At 41.3% G+C, this 19,133-nt stretch overlaps 1 gene segment (V, D, J or C); it reads right to left on the bottom strand.

Moving 5' to 3' along the window:
- Nucleotides 1–17,973: 17,973 nt before the first annotated feature.
- On the bottom strand, nt 17,974–18,452 carry LOC130283119 (Ig kappa chain V-III region PC 2154-like). The segment is given in 2 exon segments: nt 17,974–18,293; nt 18,398–18,452. Coding segments are annotated over 2 exon segments (375 nt in total).
- Between the last annotated feature and the right edge of the window lie 681 nt (nt 18,453–19,133).

Genomic DNA, 19,133 nt, shown 5'->3' with positions numbered 1-19,133 from the left:
CAACTCCCAGCATGCCTGGGCAGTCCAGGCATGCTGAGAGTTGTAGTTTGGCAACATCTGGAGGGCTACCGTTTGGGCACCAATGTAACAACGGTCTCCAAACTGTGACCCTCCAGATGTTGCAAAACTACAACTCCCAGCATGCCCAGACAGCCTTTGGCTGTCTGGGCATTCTGGGAGTTGCAGTTTGGCCTTCCTAGTGATTGCCACAGTAAAGATTGTTTTACTTTCACTTTCAATCCCCCCCCCCCACGACGATTCCCTACCTGAGCCAGGATCCAGCAGTCTCCAGCGAAGATCCCGGGTCCCCAGGCATCTTTTCCTGCAGGTACGGCCTCCATCTTCTTCCCACGATCCCCTCGACATCCAGGGGTGGGCAGAACCCCTGTCCTGCGCTGCCATTGGTCAGAACTCCGTTCTGACTAATGGCAGGGGATAGGAGGAGATCGCAGCTCTGCGACTTCACTCCTATCCCTTAGGCTGATCGGGGTTGTTACTGACAACTCCGATCAGCCCTATTTTCCGGGTGATCGCGTCACCAGAGACCCGATTAGCCCGGAATTGGAGAAAATCGCATGTCTGAATTGACTCAGGACCCCCCCATGTCTCAGGACCCCCCTGGGCGATGTGCCGGGATGCCTGCTGAATGATTTCAGCAGGCATCCCGATCCGGTCCCCAACCGGCTAGCGGCAGGGACCGGAATTCCCACGGGCGTATTCATACGCCCTCAGTCCTTAAGGACTCGGGATGCAGGGCGTATGGATACTCCCTGTGTCCTGAACAGGCTAAGCATGTATTTAGCTACTGCTAAACATCCAAAAATTGAAGGCCTGAGGGCAGGGAGGCAAGTAGTTCCTGAAAGACACAGAATGAGTATGGAGTTTCATAACCCCTTACATTTAAAGATCAATGTTGACATTTGCATTAAGCATATATTTAGCTACTGCTAAACATCCAAAAATTAAAGGCCCAAGGCCAGAAGCATCAGTGAGGAAAGTAGTTCCTGAAAGACACAGGATGAGCCAGGAGCAGGCAATCGCAGTACCAAAGAGGGTTTCATAACCCTAATTGATAACACAAGCGGGTTTCATAACCAACCATAATTGGGAAATGAAGGAAAATAATGGGGCTCAAGGTCACGAATATGTGGAATAAAGTATTTATTAGTAATGGGTAAAATTATTAACCAATTATAGGTTGATACCTGGCTACCCACAGGGCCCTTGTAGGTGCACAGGGATCATATATATATAGTATTTAGAAATAATAACATTAGATATAAAATTGATCCTTAAAATAAATCATAAAATAAAGTCCTTATAGGCTATTCTGAGATCACTTCAATAAATAAATAGAATAATTGATGCTGTTGCTATAGATCAAAAAATTATGAAAAAAGTCCAATAATGTATAATAAAGCAAAGTTCATATGAGTTCAACTGAGTTCATCATTGCAAAAATATATAGACTCCAAATATGCCTCAATAGGCACCGATGTACGGCCAAGGATACAGTATACAGTCAGTTAAAGGTCACTGCAGACCTGTCAATCGGCAGCAACTACTGTCACAAGTTGCTGAATGTAGCAAGAATATCAAATAGCTTCTAAAGAGCGCTGATATCAATCACCATAGAAACAATAGTTTGTAGCTATGTGCGGCTCTGCAGAGAAATAAGGTAATTCACGGCTCAGCGTGTTAACACTGAGCGCGATACTCTCACCTGTCCGGGCGTCTGGTGGATGCCGTAATGGTCTCTCTTGCTGATGGAGAGGATCCCTCCGGTAAGTATGAAGGTTCTCCGTGCGGTTGTGTCAAGCAGTCTGTATGTCCGCTCTCTGTGTAGGAGAGTTCAGCGCTCGGAGACCCGGCCGTCCCCCGGTGTGAGCGGTGAAGGGTAGAGTGGGCCTGAGTTCAGGGAGCTGCAGCACTGCGGCTGCAACACTCAGATAGTAAGTCCAGTGATGGCCTCTTGTCTCTCCAGCGCGCGCTGCAAGACACTTTGATTGGCAGATGGTAGTCTTTAGTATAGTTCAAATCTTAGAGGCAGGAGTAATAGTAGAAGTGGTCTCAGAATTATATTATATAAAGCTGGACGCGTTTCAGGACCTCCTGGGTTCTTTCTTCAGCAGCATAAGACATATCATATGACATACCATGTGACTACGTAGAATCTCTCTGTAGTAGGTCAGTTTGTCCTCCCTCTCAGTGGGTGTAAAAAAGGCCCCCATTTTGGGATGGTAGCGAGGGTCTAATAAGGTGGAGATCCAGAAGTCATCCCGCTGACGGATTTTGACAATTCGGGGGTCACTACGCAAGCAACTGAGAATGCATCGTGCCATTTGCCCCAGTGACTCGGAGGGACTACCTGCCTCCATCTCCACTGCATACTGCCACGGTGGGTCTGGGTCCTCTGTCTCGCCTCCCTCGTAATAACCCTCCAGCTCCTCTGGCTGCTCCTGCTCCTCCCCTCCTGTCCAATGACCAGAAACACCGGCCATCTCATCCACCGTAAACTGTGCTCCGCTCTGCCCCTCATCATCCTCCTCCTCCTGTTCAGCCCCCACAGGCTCATATAGCCTTGAGATGTAGGTGCAATGTCTCCTTTGCTGTGACCAGCCATGGTTTCAATCATTTGTTGTAGGAAATGAAGAAGTGGAATTACGTTGTTCATGGCGTAATCCAGGCGACTCACAAATAATGTGGCTTCCTCAAAGGGCCTCAGCAAACGACAGGTGTCACGAAACATGAGATGCCACTGGTTCACATTGAAGTTACACAGGGGAGTACTCCTATCTGCTTGGATCATCAAGAAATCTGTGATGGCTTTTCTTTGTTCGTATAGTCTCTCCAACATATGGAGGGTGGAATTCCAATGTGTGGCAATGTCACAAATAAGACTATGTTGTGGGATACCGTTCTGACGCTGCAGCTCAAGGAAGGTGGGCTTGGCGGTGTACGAGTGGCTGAAGTGCATGCACAGTTTCCTTGCCATTTTCAGGATGTTTTGCAAATGGGGTGAAGACTTGAGGAAGTGCTTGACAACCAAATTCAATATGTGTGCCATGCAGGGTGCATGTTTCACACTTCCTTGTCGCAGCGCGGACGCAATGTTCTCCCCGTTTTTGATCACCATGGTTCCCATTTCCAAATTTCGTGGAGTAAGCCATACTCGGATTTCTTTACGAATGAACTTTAGCAGTTCCTCCCCTGTGTGACTCCGTTCGCCAAGGCAAACCATGTGAACAACAGCTTGACACCGCCGTGCCCTACACACATGGTACGATGAAGGGCCACCGAGATTTAGACGTGGAGTGGAGGCCGAGGACACGGTGGGGATGAGCAGGCGGTGCGCACACTTTAACAGAACCAACTGCCTGGGAGCGAGAGCGTGGAGGAGGAAGCGGTGTGACCTGTTCAAGTTGCTGTTGTGGCTATGCAGGAACCACATTTACCCAGTGAGCCGTAAAAGACAAGTATTGTCCCTGCCCGTAGTTACAGCTCCACACGTTGGCGCTGCCGTGCACTTTTGAACACACTGACAGGCTCAAGGACTGGCCAACCTTCTCTTGTACAAACTTATGCAGGGCTAGTACTGCCTTCTTCGCAAAGAAATGACGGCTTGGGACTCTCCACCTCGGCTCGGCAAAAGCCATCAATTCTCTGAAAGGTGCAGAGTCCACCACTTGAAAAGGGAGGGACTGCAACACCAGCAACTTGAACAGGAGCACATTCAACTTCTGCGCCGTTGGATGAGTGGGCGCATACTGTTGTCTCTTGGACATGGCTTCGCCGGTGGATTGACTAAAAGCGAGAGAAGCAGGAGCGACAGAAGGAGGGTTTGACACACAGCTCCCTTCGGCTGAGGTGGTGGAGCCACTGGGTGATGCAGCAGGCTGGACCACTACATCAGAGCCACGGTTATCCCAGGCCGCTTTATGGTGGCAAAGCATGTGTTGACGCAGGGCCATGGTGCTGACATTGGGACCCTGGCCATGCTTCATCTTCTGCCGACAGACCTTGCATGTGGCTACTTGAACCTCCTCCGGATGCCTTATGAAAAACTTCCACACCGCCGAGTAGCTGATTTTCCCATCCGCAGTCCGCACTAATTGACTGCTACTGGCGCCGTCTCCAGGAACCCCTGTTCCACTACCTCCCGGAAAGGTAGGCTGCCGTGAAGCAGGTGGTCTCCCCCGGGCATGTTTGGCTCCTGAATTTCCACTCCTGCCACCACGCTGACTGCCAACCGTGCTGCCGCATTGTTGCCTCAAGGGAAACCTGCAACTCTCTTCTCCTGATTAATGATGTCGCGAACATAACATTTTCAGTTCACGAACCGCGAACGTACGCAAAAGTTCGCGAACCGGACTTCAATGAGCAGGCGGATTTTAAAAACCACAGGGACTCTTTCTGGCCACAATAGTGATTTAAAAGTTTTTTCAAGGGAACTAACACCTGGACTGTGGCGTGCCGGAGTGGGATCCTTGGCAAAACTCCCATGGAAAATTACATAGTTGATGCAGAGTCTGGTTTTAATCCATAAAGGGCATAAATCACCTATTATTCCTAAATGGTTTGGAATAACGTGCTTTAGCCCCCTTTAGGCAACACATAGAGTCCCCCTTTTGGCATCACATAGTTAGATTCCCCCCTTTAGACAGTACATAGATTACCCCATATTAGGTAGCACATAGTTAGAGCCTCCCTTTAGGCAGCACATAGTTAGATTCCCCCTTCAGGCAGCACATAGATTCCTCCATGTTAGGCAGCACATAGTTAGAGCTCCCCTTTAGGCAGCACATAAGATCCCCCCATATTAGGCAGCACCTAGTTAGAGCCCCCCTTGAGGCAGCACATAGTGGGATTTGAACACAAGGCCCCAGCGCTGCAAGGCAGCAGTGCTAACCTCCGAGCCACCATGCTACCCTTAGCATACATTTAATATCCACGGTTGCAAAAATGGACAGAGATGTCAGCAGAGAGTACCAGAAAAATTAGGCATGTACACATGCCTGAAAAATGTGGTATTGTTGCAGCCGCTTCTGTAGCAGCGGCCATAAAAATTGCAGCACCATAACAATTGCAGCAGCAGAGGCGAGAAAAATTACACATGGACACATGGACACATGGATGAAAAATTGAGTATTGTCGCAGCCGCCTCTGTAGCAGCAGCCAGAAAAATTGCAGCACCAGAAAAAGTACAGTAACAGAGGCCAGAAAAATTAGGCATGTACACCTGGCAGGAAAATTTGGTATTGTCGCAGCTGTAGCAGCGGCCATAAAAATTGCAGCACCATAAAAAGTGCAGCAGCAGAGGCCAGAAAAATTAGGCATGTACACATGGAGGAAAAATTGGGTATTGTCGCAGCTGTAGCAGTTGCCATAAACATTGCAGCACCATAACAAGTGCAGCAGCAGAGGCCAGAAAAATTAGGCATTTACACATGGAGGAAAAATTGGGTATTGTCGCAGCCGCAGCTGTAGCAGTTGCCATAAACATTGCAGCACCATAACAAGTGCAGCAGCAGAGGCCAGAAAAATTAGGCATGTACACCTGGCTGGAAAATTTGGTATTGTCGCAGCCGCTGCTGTAGCAGCAGGATGAAAAATTTCTGTTTGTTTTGCCAGGCAGAAAGTGCCCTAAAACATTGCGGTTTGACCCCTAGTTGGTGGCGGATAAGTCACGCAAGTCATCCGGCATTCAGAGTTCAAATACAGCAGTGTGTGGACCATTTTTATGCCAAGGCAGCTCATCTGATCAGGCCTTGTTCAGTCAAATGTATTGCCCAGTGTCAGTCCCTTCGGGATCCATCCCTCATTCATCTTAAGAAAGGTGAGGTAATCCAGACTTTTTTGACCAAGGCGACTCCTCTTCTCAGTGACAATACCTTCTGCTGCACTGAAGGTCCTTTCTGACAGGACACTTGAAGCGGGACAGGCCAGAAGTTAGAGCGCAAATTGGGATAGCTCAGGCCACAGGTCAAGCCGGCACACCCAGTAGTCAAGGGGTTCATCGCTCCTCAGAGATTCGATATATGGGAGGCCAGGTAGTCTGCTACCTGTCGGTCAAGTCGTTCTCTGAGGGTGGACCCCGAAGGGCTGTGGCGATGTGTAGGACTTAAAAAGCTCTGCATGTCCTCCATCAACAGCATGTCTGTACAGCATCCTGTCCTTGCCGGCGTGTTCATGGGAGGAGGAGGAGGATTACTTTCACCACTTCCCCTGTTAGATCCCTGTTGTGCTGTGACATGACCCTTATACACTGTGTACATCATACTTCTTAATTTATTTTGGACCTGCTGAATCCTTTCCGCCTTGCTGTAATGCGGTAACATGTCAGGCACTTTATATTTATACCGGGGGTCTAGTAGCGTGGACACCCAGTACAGGTTGTTCTCCTTCATCCTTTTTATATGAGGGTCCTTCAACAGGCACGACAGCATGAAAGACCCCATTTGCACAAGGACGGATGCCGAGCTACTCATATCCCGTTCCTCATCATCAGTGATGTTAGGGAAGGTATAATCTTCTTCCCCCCAGCAATGTACAACACCACGGGAACCAGATAGGGGACAATGAGCACCCTGGGATGCCTGCTGTGGTTGGTCTTCCTCCTCCTCTTCAAAGCCACATTCCTCCTCTGACTCCTCTTCCTCACAATCCTCTTCAAGCGTTGCCGCAGGTCCAGCAAGCGATGCTGATAAGGCTGTTTCTGGTGGTGATGGTGTCCACAACTCTTCCTCTTCACACTTATCTACTGCCTGATCCAGCACTCTTCACAGGGCACGCTACAGGAAGAAAACAAACGGTATGATTTCGCTGATGGTGCCTTCGGTGCGACTGACCAGATTTGTCACCTTATCAAAAGGACGCATGAGCCTACAGGCATTGCGCATGAGCCTCCAGTAACGTGGCAAAAAATTCCCAGCTCTGCATATGATGTCCTAGCACCCCGGTCACACAAATACTCATTGACGGCTTTTTCTTGTTGGAGCTGGCACTCAAACATTAGGAGTGTTGATTTCCAACGTGTCGGGCTGTCGCAAATCAAGCGCCTCACTGGCATGTTGTTTCGCCGATGGATATCTGACAAGTGCGCCGTGTAGGAACGCCTGAAATGGCCACACACCTTCCTGGACTGCTTCAGGACATCCTGTAAGCCTGGGTACTTGAGCACAAAGCGTTGTACAATCAGATTACACACATGTGCCATGCACGGCACATGTGTCAACTTGCCCAACCTCAATGCTGCCAACAAATTTGTTCCGTTGTCACAAACCACCTTGCCGATCTCCAGTTGGTGCGGAGTCAGCCACTGGTCCACCTGTGCGTTCAGGGCCGACAGGAGCCCTGGTGCGGTGTGACTCTCCACTTTATGGCAAGTCAACCACAAGATGGCGTGACACTGCTGTATCCAAGATGTGGAATAGCACCTGGGGAGCTGGTGGGGTGCCGGTGATGTGGAGCAAGACGCAGCAGTGGAAGAGGACTCGGCCGAGGATGTTATGGAAGAGGATGGAGTAGGAGGAGTAGAGGAGGTGGCAGCAGGCCTGCCTGCAAGTCGTGGCGGTGTCACCAACTCCTCTGCAGAGCCACGCATTCCATGCTTGGCAGCCGTCACCAGGTTTACCCAATGAGCAGTGTAGGTGATATACCTGCCCTGACCATGCTTTGCAGACCAGGTATCAGTGGTCAGATGGACCCTTGCCCCTACACTGTGTGCCAGACATGCCATAATTTCCTTTTGCACAATGGAGTAAAGGTTGGGGATTGCCTTTTGTGCAAAAAAATTTCGTCCGTGTACCTTCCACTGCGGTGTCCCAATGGCCACAAATTTTTTAAAAGGCCTCAGACTCCACCAGCTTGTATGGTAAAAGCTGGCAGGCTAGCAGTTCCAACAAGCCAGCTGTCAGACGCCGGGCTAGGGGGGGACTTTGAGACATTGTCTTCTTGCGCTCAAACATCTCCTTGACAGACACCTGACTGTGGGCAGATGAGCAGGAACTGCTCAAGGCGAGAGACGGAGAGGCGGATGGTTGAGAAGGGGCAAGGAGGGCAGCAGTGGTTGACCTGGCTGAAGATGCTGGACCAGGAGGAGGATGGTGGCTTTGACTTTGTGTGCTGCTTGTACTGACGTGTTGATCCCATAGGCGTTTGTGATGTGACATCATGTGCCTTCGCAAAGCAGTTGTGCCTAGGTGGGTGTTGGACTTCCCACCACACAGTTTCTTCTGGCACAGGTTGCAAATGGCCTCGCTGTTGTCAGAGGCAGACACACAAAAAAAATGCCACACTGCTGAGCTCTGCGATGACGGCATTCTGGTGGAGGCAACAGCATGCGAGGATTGGCGTCCCGTCTGGCTGACCCCAGGTGCCAAAGCATGCTGTCTGACTGTGCCACTAGCTCCTTGCGACGACCTCCCCCTGCTTCCAACTCGTCTCCTCCTCCTCTCTGTCTCCCCATCTGAACTTTCCCCCTCTTCTTCTCTTGTAGCGGACACCCACGTGGCATCCACGGACACATCGTCATCATCAACACCTTCACCGCTATCTGACACCTCAAGAAAGGAAGCAGCAGCGAGTACAACATCATCATCACACCGTACGTCCATGTGTGTAATGCTGCCTAACTGAGAGATATCCCTGTTAACTGCATCCTCTGGCAATAATGGTTGTGCATCACACATGTCTTCAAACTGATGTGTAAATAACTCCTCTGACGGATCAAGTAAAGCTGTTGTGGTGCTAGTGTTGGTGGTGGCGGCAGGCAGGCAAGTGGTAGCATGAGAGGTGCCCGAAGCTAAGCTAGAGGAGGAGAAGGACGGTGCGTCAATGTTCCGAGCGGAAGCTTTAGTAGTAGATTGGGTGTCTTGTCATAGCCAGTCAACTAAGTCCTCAGAACTTTGGGGGTTCAGGGTACGTGGCCTCTGAACACTGGCCATTCTAGGGCCAAAGGGAATCCCAGCACCACGGCGGCCCCTGCGGGGTGGTCATTTTTTTGGTTAAATTTACACAAGTGTCACACCTAATGTGATTTGCACTAGGGTGACACAATTTGCCCAGCAGGCAAGAAAAATGGCAACTGTGACATGAACTAACAGTGACGACTGATTTTATTTAACAGCAAAAAAAGGAATTTTTTTTTAATTTGCACAACTGTCACACCTAATGTGATTTGCACTAGGGTGACGCAATTTGCCCTGCAGGCAAGAAAAATGGCAACTGTGACGTGAACTAACAGTGACGACTGATTTTATTTTACAGCCAAAAAAGGTTTTTTTTTTATTTGCACAACTGTCACACCTAATGTTATTTGCACTAGGGTGACACAATTTGCCCTGCAGGCAAGAAAAAATGGCAACTGTGACATGAACTAACAGTGACGACTGATTTTATTCAACAGCCAAAAAAGGTTTTTTTTTTAATTTGCACAACTGTCACACCTAATGTGATTTGCACTAGGGTGATGAAATTTGCCCTGCAGGCAAGAAAAATGGCAACTGTGACGTGAACTAACAGTGACGACTGGTTTTATTTTACAGCCAAAAAAGGTATCTTTTTTTTATTTGCACAACTGTCCCACCTAATGTTATTTGCACTAGGGTGACACAATTTGCCCTGCAGGCAGGAAAAATGGCAACTGTGACGTGAACTAACAGTGACGTCTGATTTTATTTAATAGCCAAAAAAGGTATTTTTTTTAATTTGCACAACTGTCACACCTAATTTGATTTGCACTAGTGTGACAATGAGCAAAAAAACTTGCCAGCAGAGTTCCCCTTTTATGCAGTGGTCCCCAACCAGGGTGCCTCCAGCTGTTGCAAAACACACGGACTGATATATTTCAGCCCTTTGAATACTGTAGTAGTTAGTTGCTTTAAAGAAAAAAAGCTTGCCAGAGGTGTTCCCCTTTTAAGCAGTGGTCCCCAACCAGGGTGCCTACAGCTGTTGCAAAACACACGGACTGATATCTTTCAGCCCTTTGAATACTGTAGTAGTTAGTTGCTTGAAGGAAATTAAGTTTGATTCTGGAGTACTCCTTTTAACCAGCTGTTCCCTCCCAACCAGGGTGCCTCCAGCTGTTGCAAGACTCACGGACTGATATCTTTCAGCCCTTTGAATACTGTAGTAGATAGTTGCTTGAAGGAACTTAAGTTTGATTCTGGAGTACCCCATTTAACCAGCGGTTCCCTCCCAACCAGGACTGATATCTTTCAGCCTTAAAAAGGGCTTTTTTGGGTGCTGTCCTTAAAGCTGATGTTACACTAGTACTTTAGGAGTAAACTGGACCCTGAATACACCACCTAGCAGCAACCTAGCTATCGCTTTCCCTATACAGCAGGAGCAGCTTCTCTAACCCTCCACTTCCTAAGCCTGCAGCATGCTGAATGAGGCTAAAATGGCATCCGTGCAAGAGGTAGGAGGGTTTGGAAGGGAGGGACTGCTGCTGATTGGCTGTAATGTGTCTGCTGACTCTGACTCACAGGGTCCAAGTTTACTGCAATGTTAAAGTATAGGGGGCGGATCGAACTTCACATATGTTCGCCCGGCGATGCGAACGCGAAAATGCGAAATTTGCCGGGAACTGTTCGCCGGCGAACAATTCGCAACATCTCTACTCCTGATGATGATAAAGCCCCTTCTGCACCAGGCTCCCAATTGCGATCAGCTTCATCATCATCAACAGTTGTATGCATGTCACTGATGCCCTCCTCAGGTTCCCCAACAGTGTCTGCTTCAGGACCCTGAACTCTTGCAACACTGCCTCTAACGTCACTCTCTGCATCACTACTTGGCCGATTAGCGTAGCAAGCGGCACATGTCTCCTCCCCTTCTTGGCTGTCCAGTAGCTGCTGACTGTCCTCTATTAGATCGTCCTCAGTAAATAGTGGAGCTGAACCCACAGCATAAGATACTTCTTTAGGAGAGGGAACAGCATAGGACAAAGGCAATGGGAGGACAGGGATTGCTCCCGGCCATGCCAACTGAGGGTTGTGTCTGAGGAACCCACCGACTGTTGATTGGGGGTGTCATATGTCACTTGTGATGATGTGGATGAGCGTGTTAACCAATCGACGACGGCAGACACGACCGCTGGCTGATAACGGGAGCTCAGGCCTCTCACTGCGACTCCTGCTGCCACTCGCCCCGTCTACGGCCAACTCTGCCTGAAGTATTTAGGCCTCTGCCACTGCTCGGTGCACGTCCTGGCACTTCTCTGCCTGACATACTTAGTGCATTTATGAGGGTATTACAATACGCTACACTACTCTTTAAACAGTATTTGTCTAGAACAGCAGCAGGTGATTACTTACGGCTGTCCTTTCACAGTATGTAGGCCCTTGACAGATTAACAGGTACTAGATGGTACAATACTTGGATGTACCTATGCGGTATGCACTGATGAGGGCAGTAATATGCGTAACTATACACAGAAAAAACTCTGTATTTTTGTAAAACACCAGCCGGTGGATACTATGGTTTGAACTTTGATGGTATGGAGAACCTTGACAGCTTAACAGGTACTAAATGGTACAATACTTAGATGTACCTCTGCGGTATGCACTGATGAGGGCAGTAATATGCCTAACTATTAGCAGAAAAAACTGTGTATTTTTGTAAAACACCAGCCGGTGGATACAATTGTTTAGACTTTGACGGTATGGAGCACCTTGAAAACTTAACAGGTACTAAATGGTACAATACTTGGATGTACCTATGCGGTCTGCACTGATGAGGGCAATAATATGCGTAACTATACGCAGAAAAAACTCTGTATTTTTGTAAAACACCAGCTTGTGGATACTATTGTTTGGACTTTGACAGTATGGAGCACCTTGACAGCTTAAAAGGTACTAAATGGTACAATACTTGGATGTACGTATGCGGTATGCACTAATGAGGGCAGTAATATGCCTAACTATTAGCAGAAAAAATTCTGTATTTTTGTAAAACACCAGCCGGTGGATACTATTGTTTGGACATTGACATTATGGAGTACCTTGACAGCTTAACAGGTACTAAATGGTACAATACTTGGATGTACCTATGCGGTATGCACTGATGAGGGCAGTTATATATGCGTAACTATACGCAGAAAAAACTATTTAAAAAAAAAAACAGCCGGTGAATACTATTGTTTGGACTTGCACACTATGTAGCCCCTTGACAGATTAACAGGTACAAAATGGTACAAATGCACTACAGTCTACTGAACAATCACGTATTTCTGAACAGTGCAGCACCACAAAAAAAAATAAAAAAAAAATCCAGGGATTAAACCCTAAATTGCACTCTGTCACACAATTCTGAGCAGCAGAAAATTTGTGGAGAGAAAAAAACTCAATAGAGCTGAAAAATGAGGAGATAAGATGCTTCAGAAAGTTCAGGCAGCTTGGAGATCTGTATGAGGCAGCTGACAGCTATCTGCCCCTCTCTGCTGCAATGCTCAATAACGTAAATAGGAGGTTTAGCAATCAATGATCCTTCTCAGAGTAACAGCACAGCACTCTGCACTCCTGTCTTTCCCTAATGCTGATGTGACTAGCAGTTGCAGTGAAACGCTGTGGTATAAGCAATTTACCCACACACAGTCCCGTCCTCTCCATCTGAGGGCATAGATGAAATGAAGTGAGGCAAGACGGCCGCCGATTATATAGGTAACAATTGTCTCTATAAGATAAAAAAGGCAGAGCTTCCCATGGGACAGTATATCTAATAAGGCAGGAGATGCACAGACAGGTTTTGAGTGTAGGTGCTCACCTGGGTTAGTTGTGAAGAATTCACAACTACTTGAAGTGTATAGGTGAATAGTGGTGCTGCTCTTCCGGTGTCAGCGTGGATCGGGCTCCAGCCGATGGATATGGTAGAAGGGAAAACAGGAAAAAGCCGGGTATAAAGCGCAAACCACTCCAGACGTCTCTTCAAAGGTGATATAACTTTATTACAGCCACATACAACGCGTTTCGAGGCGCACGGCTCTTCTTCTGGTAACAGGCTTATATGAGATAAGCCTGTTACCTGAAGAAGAGGCATGCGCCTCGAAACGCGTTGTATGTGGCTGCAATAAAGTTATATCACCTTTGAAGAGACGTCTGGAGTGGTTTGCGCTTTATACCCGGCTGTTTCCTGTTTTCCCTTCTGCCGATTATATAGGGGCTGTGACATCACAGGGGTCAGTGAACACTGATGCAGGCTGCATCTCACATGTGATTCAGGGTCAGCCCGCCTACCTTCATTCCCGCCGCTGTTTCCCGCCCTTCCATAATCTCCTGCCCCATGTATTCACATGTGGATCTGCCATCTTAGCTCTACAATAGCCTGGAACACTGTAAAATGGAGTTTAATGAAGTGATTCGCGCGTTAGAATCCCGGCGATATTTGTATTCTTTGCGAATCAAATTTTTCATGAAATTCGTAACGAATTCGGGTTCGTCAACTTCGATTCGCTCATCTCTAGTATTTACCACATGTGTGTTTATTCTTGAAAGAGTATCAGTGCGTTATTTATATTATATTATATTATATTGTATATTGGATCTCATGTGCTAAAGGCCATGTTCGACTGATCCTTGGCAATACAGTATTACTGTTTGGTTGTTCCCTCTCTAGCCTAGGGTCATTAGGAGGTTCCAGTGTTCTTCTCTATAATATAACATTTCATTCTTCTCTATAATATAACACATCATTCTTCTCTATAATATTACATATCATTCTTCTCTATAATATAACATATCATTCTTCTCTATAATATAACATATCATTCTTCTCTATAATATAACATATCATTCTACTCTATAATATAACATATCATTCTTCTCTATAATATAACATATCATTCTTCTCTATAATATAATATATCATTCTTCTCTATAATATAACATATCATTCTTCTCTATAATATAACATATCATTCTTCTCTATAATATAACATATCATTCTTCTCTATAATATAACATATCATTCTTCTCTATAATATAACATATCATTCTTCTCTATAATATTACATATCATTCTTCTCTATAATATACATATCATTCTTCTCTATAATATAACATATCATTCTTCTCTATAATATTACATATCATTCTTCTCTATAATATACATATCATTCTTCTCTATAATATACATATCATTCTTCTCTATAATATAACATATAATTTTTCTCTATAATATAACACATCATTATTCTCTATAATATAACATATCATTCTTCTCTATAATATAACACATCATTCTTCTCTATAATATAACATATCATTCTTCTCTATAATATAACATATCATTTTTTTCTCTAATAATATAACATATCATTCTTCTCTATAATATAACATGATTCTTCTCTATAATATAACATATCATTCTTCTCTATAATATAACATATCATTCTTCTCTATAATATAACATATCATTCTTCTCTATAATATAATATATCATTCTTCTCTATAATATAACATATCATTCTTCTCTATAATATATCATATCATTCTTCTCTATAATATAACATATCATTCTTCTCTATAATATAATATATCATTCTTCTCTATAATATAATATATCATTCTTCTCTATAATATAATATATCACTCTTCTCTATAATATAACATATCATTCTTCTCTACAATATAACATATCATTTTTTTCTCTAATAATATAACATATCATTCTTCTCTATAATATAACATGATTCTTCTCTATAATATAACATATCATTCTTCTCTATAATATAACATATCATTCTTCTCTATAATATAATATATCATTCTTCTCTATAATATAACATATCATTCTTCTCTATAATATATCATATCATTCTTCTCTATAATATAACATATCATTCTTCTCTATAATATAATATATCATTCTTCTCTATAATATAATATATCATTCTTCTCTATAATATAATATATCACTCTTCTCTATAATATAACATATCATTCTTCTCTATAATATAACACATCATTCTTCTCTATAATATAACATATAATTCTTCTCTATAATATTACATATCATTCTTCTCTATAATATAACATATCATTCTTCTCTATAATATAACATATCATTCTTCTCTATAAGATAACATATCATTCTTCTCTATAATATAACATATCATTCTTCTCTATAATATAACATATCATTCTTCTCTATAGTATAACATTTCATTCTTCTCTATAATATAACATATCATTCTTCTCTATAATATAACATATCATTCTTCTCTATAGTATAACATTTCATTCTTCTCTATAATATAACATATCATTCTTCTCTATAATATTACATATCATTCTTCTCTATAATATAACATTTCATTCTTCTCTATAATATAACATATCATTCTTCTCTATAATATTACATTAGTGTTGAGCGGCATAGGCCATATTCGAATTCGTGAATATTCGTGAATATATGGATGAATATTCGTCATATATTCGCGAATATTCGCATATTCGTTATAATCTCGTTTTATTTTCGCATATGCGACAATTCACGTATGCGAAAATTAACATATGTGAATATTAGCCTATACAAAATTAGTATTCGCGGAAATTCGCATATGCGAAAATTAGCATATGCTAATGTTCGCATATGCGAATTTTCGCACGCCAGTCTCGCACAATAGTATTAGAGCCTTCTTTACACCACACAAGCTGGAAGCAGAGAGGGATGATCACTGTGATGTGTACTGTGAAGAGAAAAAAAAAAAAAAAAAAACAATATTCGTAATTACGAATATATAGCGCTATATTCGCGAAATTCGCGAATTCGCGAATATGTGATATTCGCGAATAATATTCGAATTGCGAATATTCGTGAGCAACACTATATTACATATCATTCTTCTCTATAATATAACATATCATTCTTCTCTATAATATAACATATCATTCTTCTCTATAATATAACATATCATTCTTCTCTATAATATGACATATTGTTCTTCTCTATAATATAACATATCATTCTTCTCTATAATATAACATATCATTCTTCTCTATAATATAACATATCATTCTTCTCTATAATATAACATATCATTCTTCTCTATAAAATAATATATCATTCTTCTCTATAATATAACATGATTCTTCTCTATAATATAACATATCATTCTTCTCTATAATATAACATATAATTCTTCTCTATAATACAACATATAATTCTTCTCTATAATATAACATATCATTCTTCTCTATAAAATAATATATCATTCTTCTCTATAATATAATATATCATTCTTCTCTATAATATAACATATCATTCTTCTCTATAATATAACATATCATTCTTCTCTATAATATCATATATCATTCTTCTCTATAATATAACATATCATTCTTCTCTATAATATATAATTCTTCTCTATAATATAACATATCCTTCTTCTCTATAATATAATATATCATTCTTCTCTATAATATAACATATCATTCTTCTCTATAATATAACATGATTCTTCTCTATAATATAACATATCATTCTTCTCTATAATATAACATATCATTCTTCTCTATAATATAACATATCATTCTTCTCTATAATATAACATATCATTTTTCTCTATAATATAACATATCATTCTTCTCTATAATATAACATATAATTCTTCTCTATAATATAACATATCATTCTTCTCTATAATATAACATGATTCTTCTCTATAATATAATATATCATTCTTCTCTATAATATAACATATCATTCTTCTCTATAATATAACATATCATTCTTCTCTATAATATAACATATCATTCTTCTCTATAATATAACATATCATTCTTCTCTATAATATAACATGATTCTTCTCTATAATATAACATATCATTCTTCTCTATAATATAACATATCATTCTTCTCTATAATATAACATATCATTCTTCTCTATAATATAACATATCATTCTTCTCTATAATATAACATATCATTCTTCTCTATAATATAACATGATTCTTCTCTATAATATAACATATCATTCTTCTCTATAATATAACATATCATTCTTCTCTATAATATAACATATCATTCTTCTCTATAATATAACATATCATTCTTCTCTATAATATAACATATCATTCTTCTCTATAATATAACATATCATTCTTCTCTATAATATAACATATCATTCTTCTCTATAATATAACATATCATTCTTCTCTATAATATAACATATCATTCTTCTCTATAATATAACATATCATTCTTCTCTATAATATAATATATCATTCTTCTCTATAATATAACATATCATTCTTCTCTATAATATAACATATCATTCTTCTCGATAATATAACATATCATTCTTCTCTATAATATAACATATCATTCTTCTCTATAATATAACATATCATTCTTCTCTATAATATTACATATCATTCTTCTCTATAATATAACGTATCATTCTTCTCTATAATATAACATATCATTCTTCTCTATAATATAACATATCATTCTTTTCTATAATATAACATATCATTCTTCTCTATAATATAACATATCATTCTTCTCTATAGTATAATATATCATTCTTCTCTATAATATAACATATCATTCTTCTCTATAATATAATATATCATTCTTCTCTATAATATAACATATCATTCTTCTCTATAATATAACATATCATTCTTCTCTATAATATAACATATCATTCTTCTCTATAATATAACATATCATTCTTCTCTATAATATAACATATCATTCTTCTCTATAATATTACATATCATTCTTCTCTATAATATAACGTATCATTCTTCTCTATAATATAACATATCATTCTTCTCTATAATATAACATATCATTCTTCTCTATAATATAACATATCATTCTTCTCTATAATATAACATATCATTCTTCTCTATAATATAATATATCATTCTTCTCTATAATATAACATATCATTCTTCTCTATAATATAACACATCATTCTTCTCTATGAGTAAATGAGGAAGGAGGTTTTTGTACGGCTCTGTATCACTGTGTGAGAGGAGTAGTATAACTCTGCTGACAGTAATAACCTGCTATATCATCTCCTGTCACTCCTCTGATTGTAAGAGTGAAATCTGTTCCAGATCCAGATCCAGTGAACCGGTCTGGGACTCCTGTATATCTGTTGTTTGCATAAGATATAAGAAGATTTGGCCGTTGTCCTGGTTTCTGTTGATACCAGTGTAAGTAACTGGTTGAGCCAGAAGTAAGACTGGAGCTGGATGTACATTTCATCACAACATCTTCTCCTGGAGACACCACAATATATTTTGGAGTCTGGGACAATACAATCTGTCCATAAGAAGCTTGAGAAACACAAAGACATCAGTCAGAAATACAATAGAATTATATTTAGGAGTAAATATGGATTCTATCTATCTATCTATCTTTTTCTCTCATCACCATTTACCTTGCATAAAACAGCAGAAGATACAGAACAGATGTCTCAGAGAAGTCATCCTCATGGCCGCCGTCTGTCACTGATACAGATCAGTAGGTTACAGCTCTATTTATATATGATGAAATCTATTGGGAAATATCTCAGAGCAGTTCATGTAAAAATATGTAAATTATTTTCCTTTTTGCTGTGAGTTTTGTTGAGAATATCAGTTTATATATCCATCATAACCCACATATATGAGATTTGTATTTTTCTAGCATCCTGCCATAGATTTGGAAGAATATTGAGTATTTCTCCAGGATGTGACATAACACAGATTACATCAGGAAATGCTGTAGGATCTTTTATGGCTCTTTGTCTTAGATGAGGGTTCACAACATGTTTTACAAACTATTAAAAGGTTTTTTTCTTTTTTAATGTTTTTAAGCTGGGTTCACTATTTTGTTCAGTAAATAGATTGAGAAAACACATGTTTAGCTTGTAGATATTCTACCATTGGTATCACTATAATATTGCTTAGGATGACAACTATTGGCCTGTAATATAACATTACCCACCATTGGTTTACAATATAGATAAGTAACAATCTCAACCAATTGCACATAACCAGTTAATTGTAGATCTAAAAATCCAAGGTGTCAGGGAAATGAGAATAGACTGGCTGGGGGTAGTGGGGCCCTGGATGAAGCCTAAGACAATCTCATGTTTGGTAGGGTGGTCTGGCTATCCTGATGAGCTCTCCAAG

This window comes from Hyla sarda, chromosome 1, assembly GCF_029499605.1.
Source record: "Hyla sarda isolate aHylSar1 chromosome 1, aHylSar1.hap1, whole genome shotgun sequence".
Taxonomy (NCBI): Eukaryota; Metazoa; Chordata; class Amphibia; order Anura; family Hylidae; genus Hyla; species Hyla sarda.
This window is presented reverse-complemented; position numbering and strand designations above follow the sequence as displayed.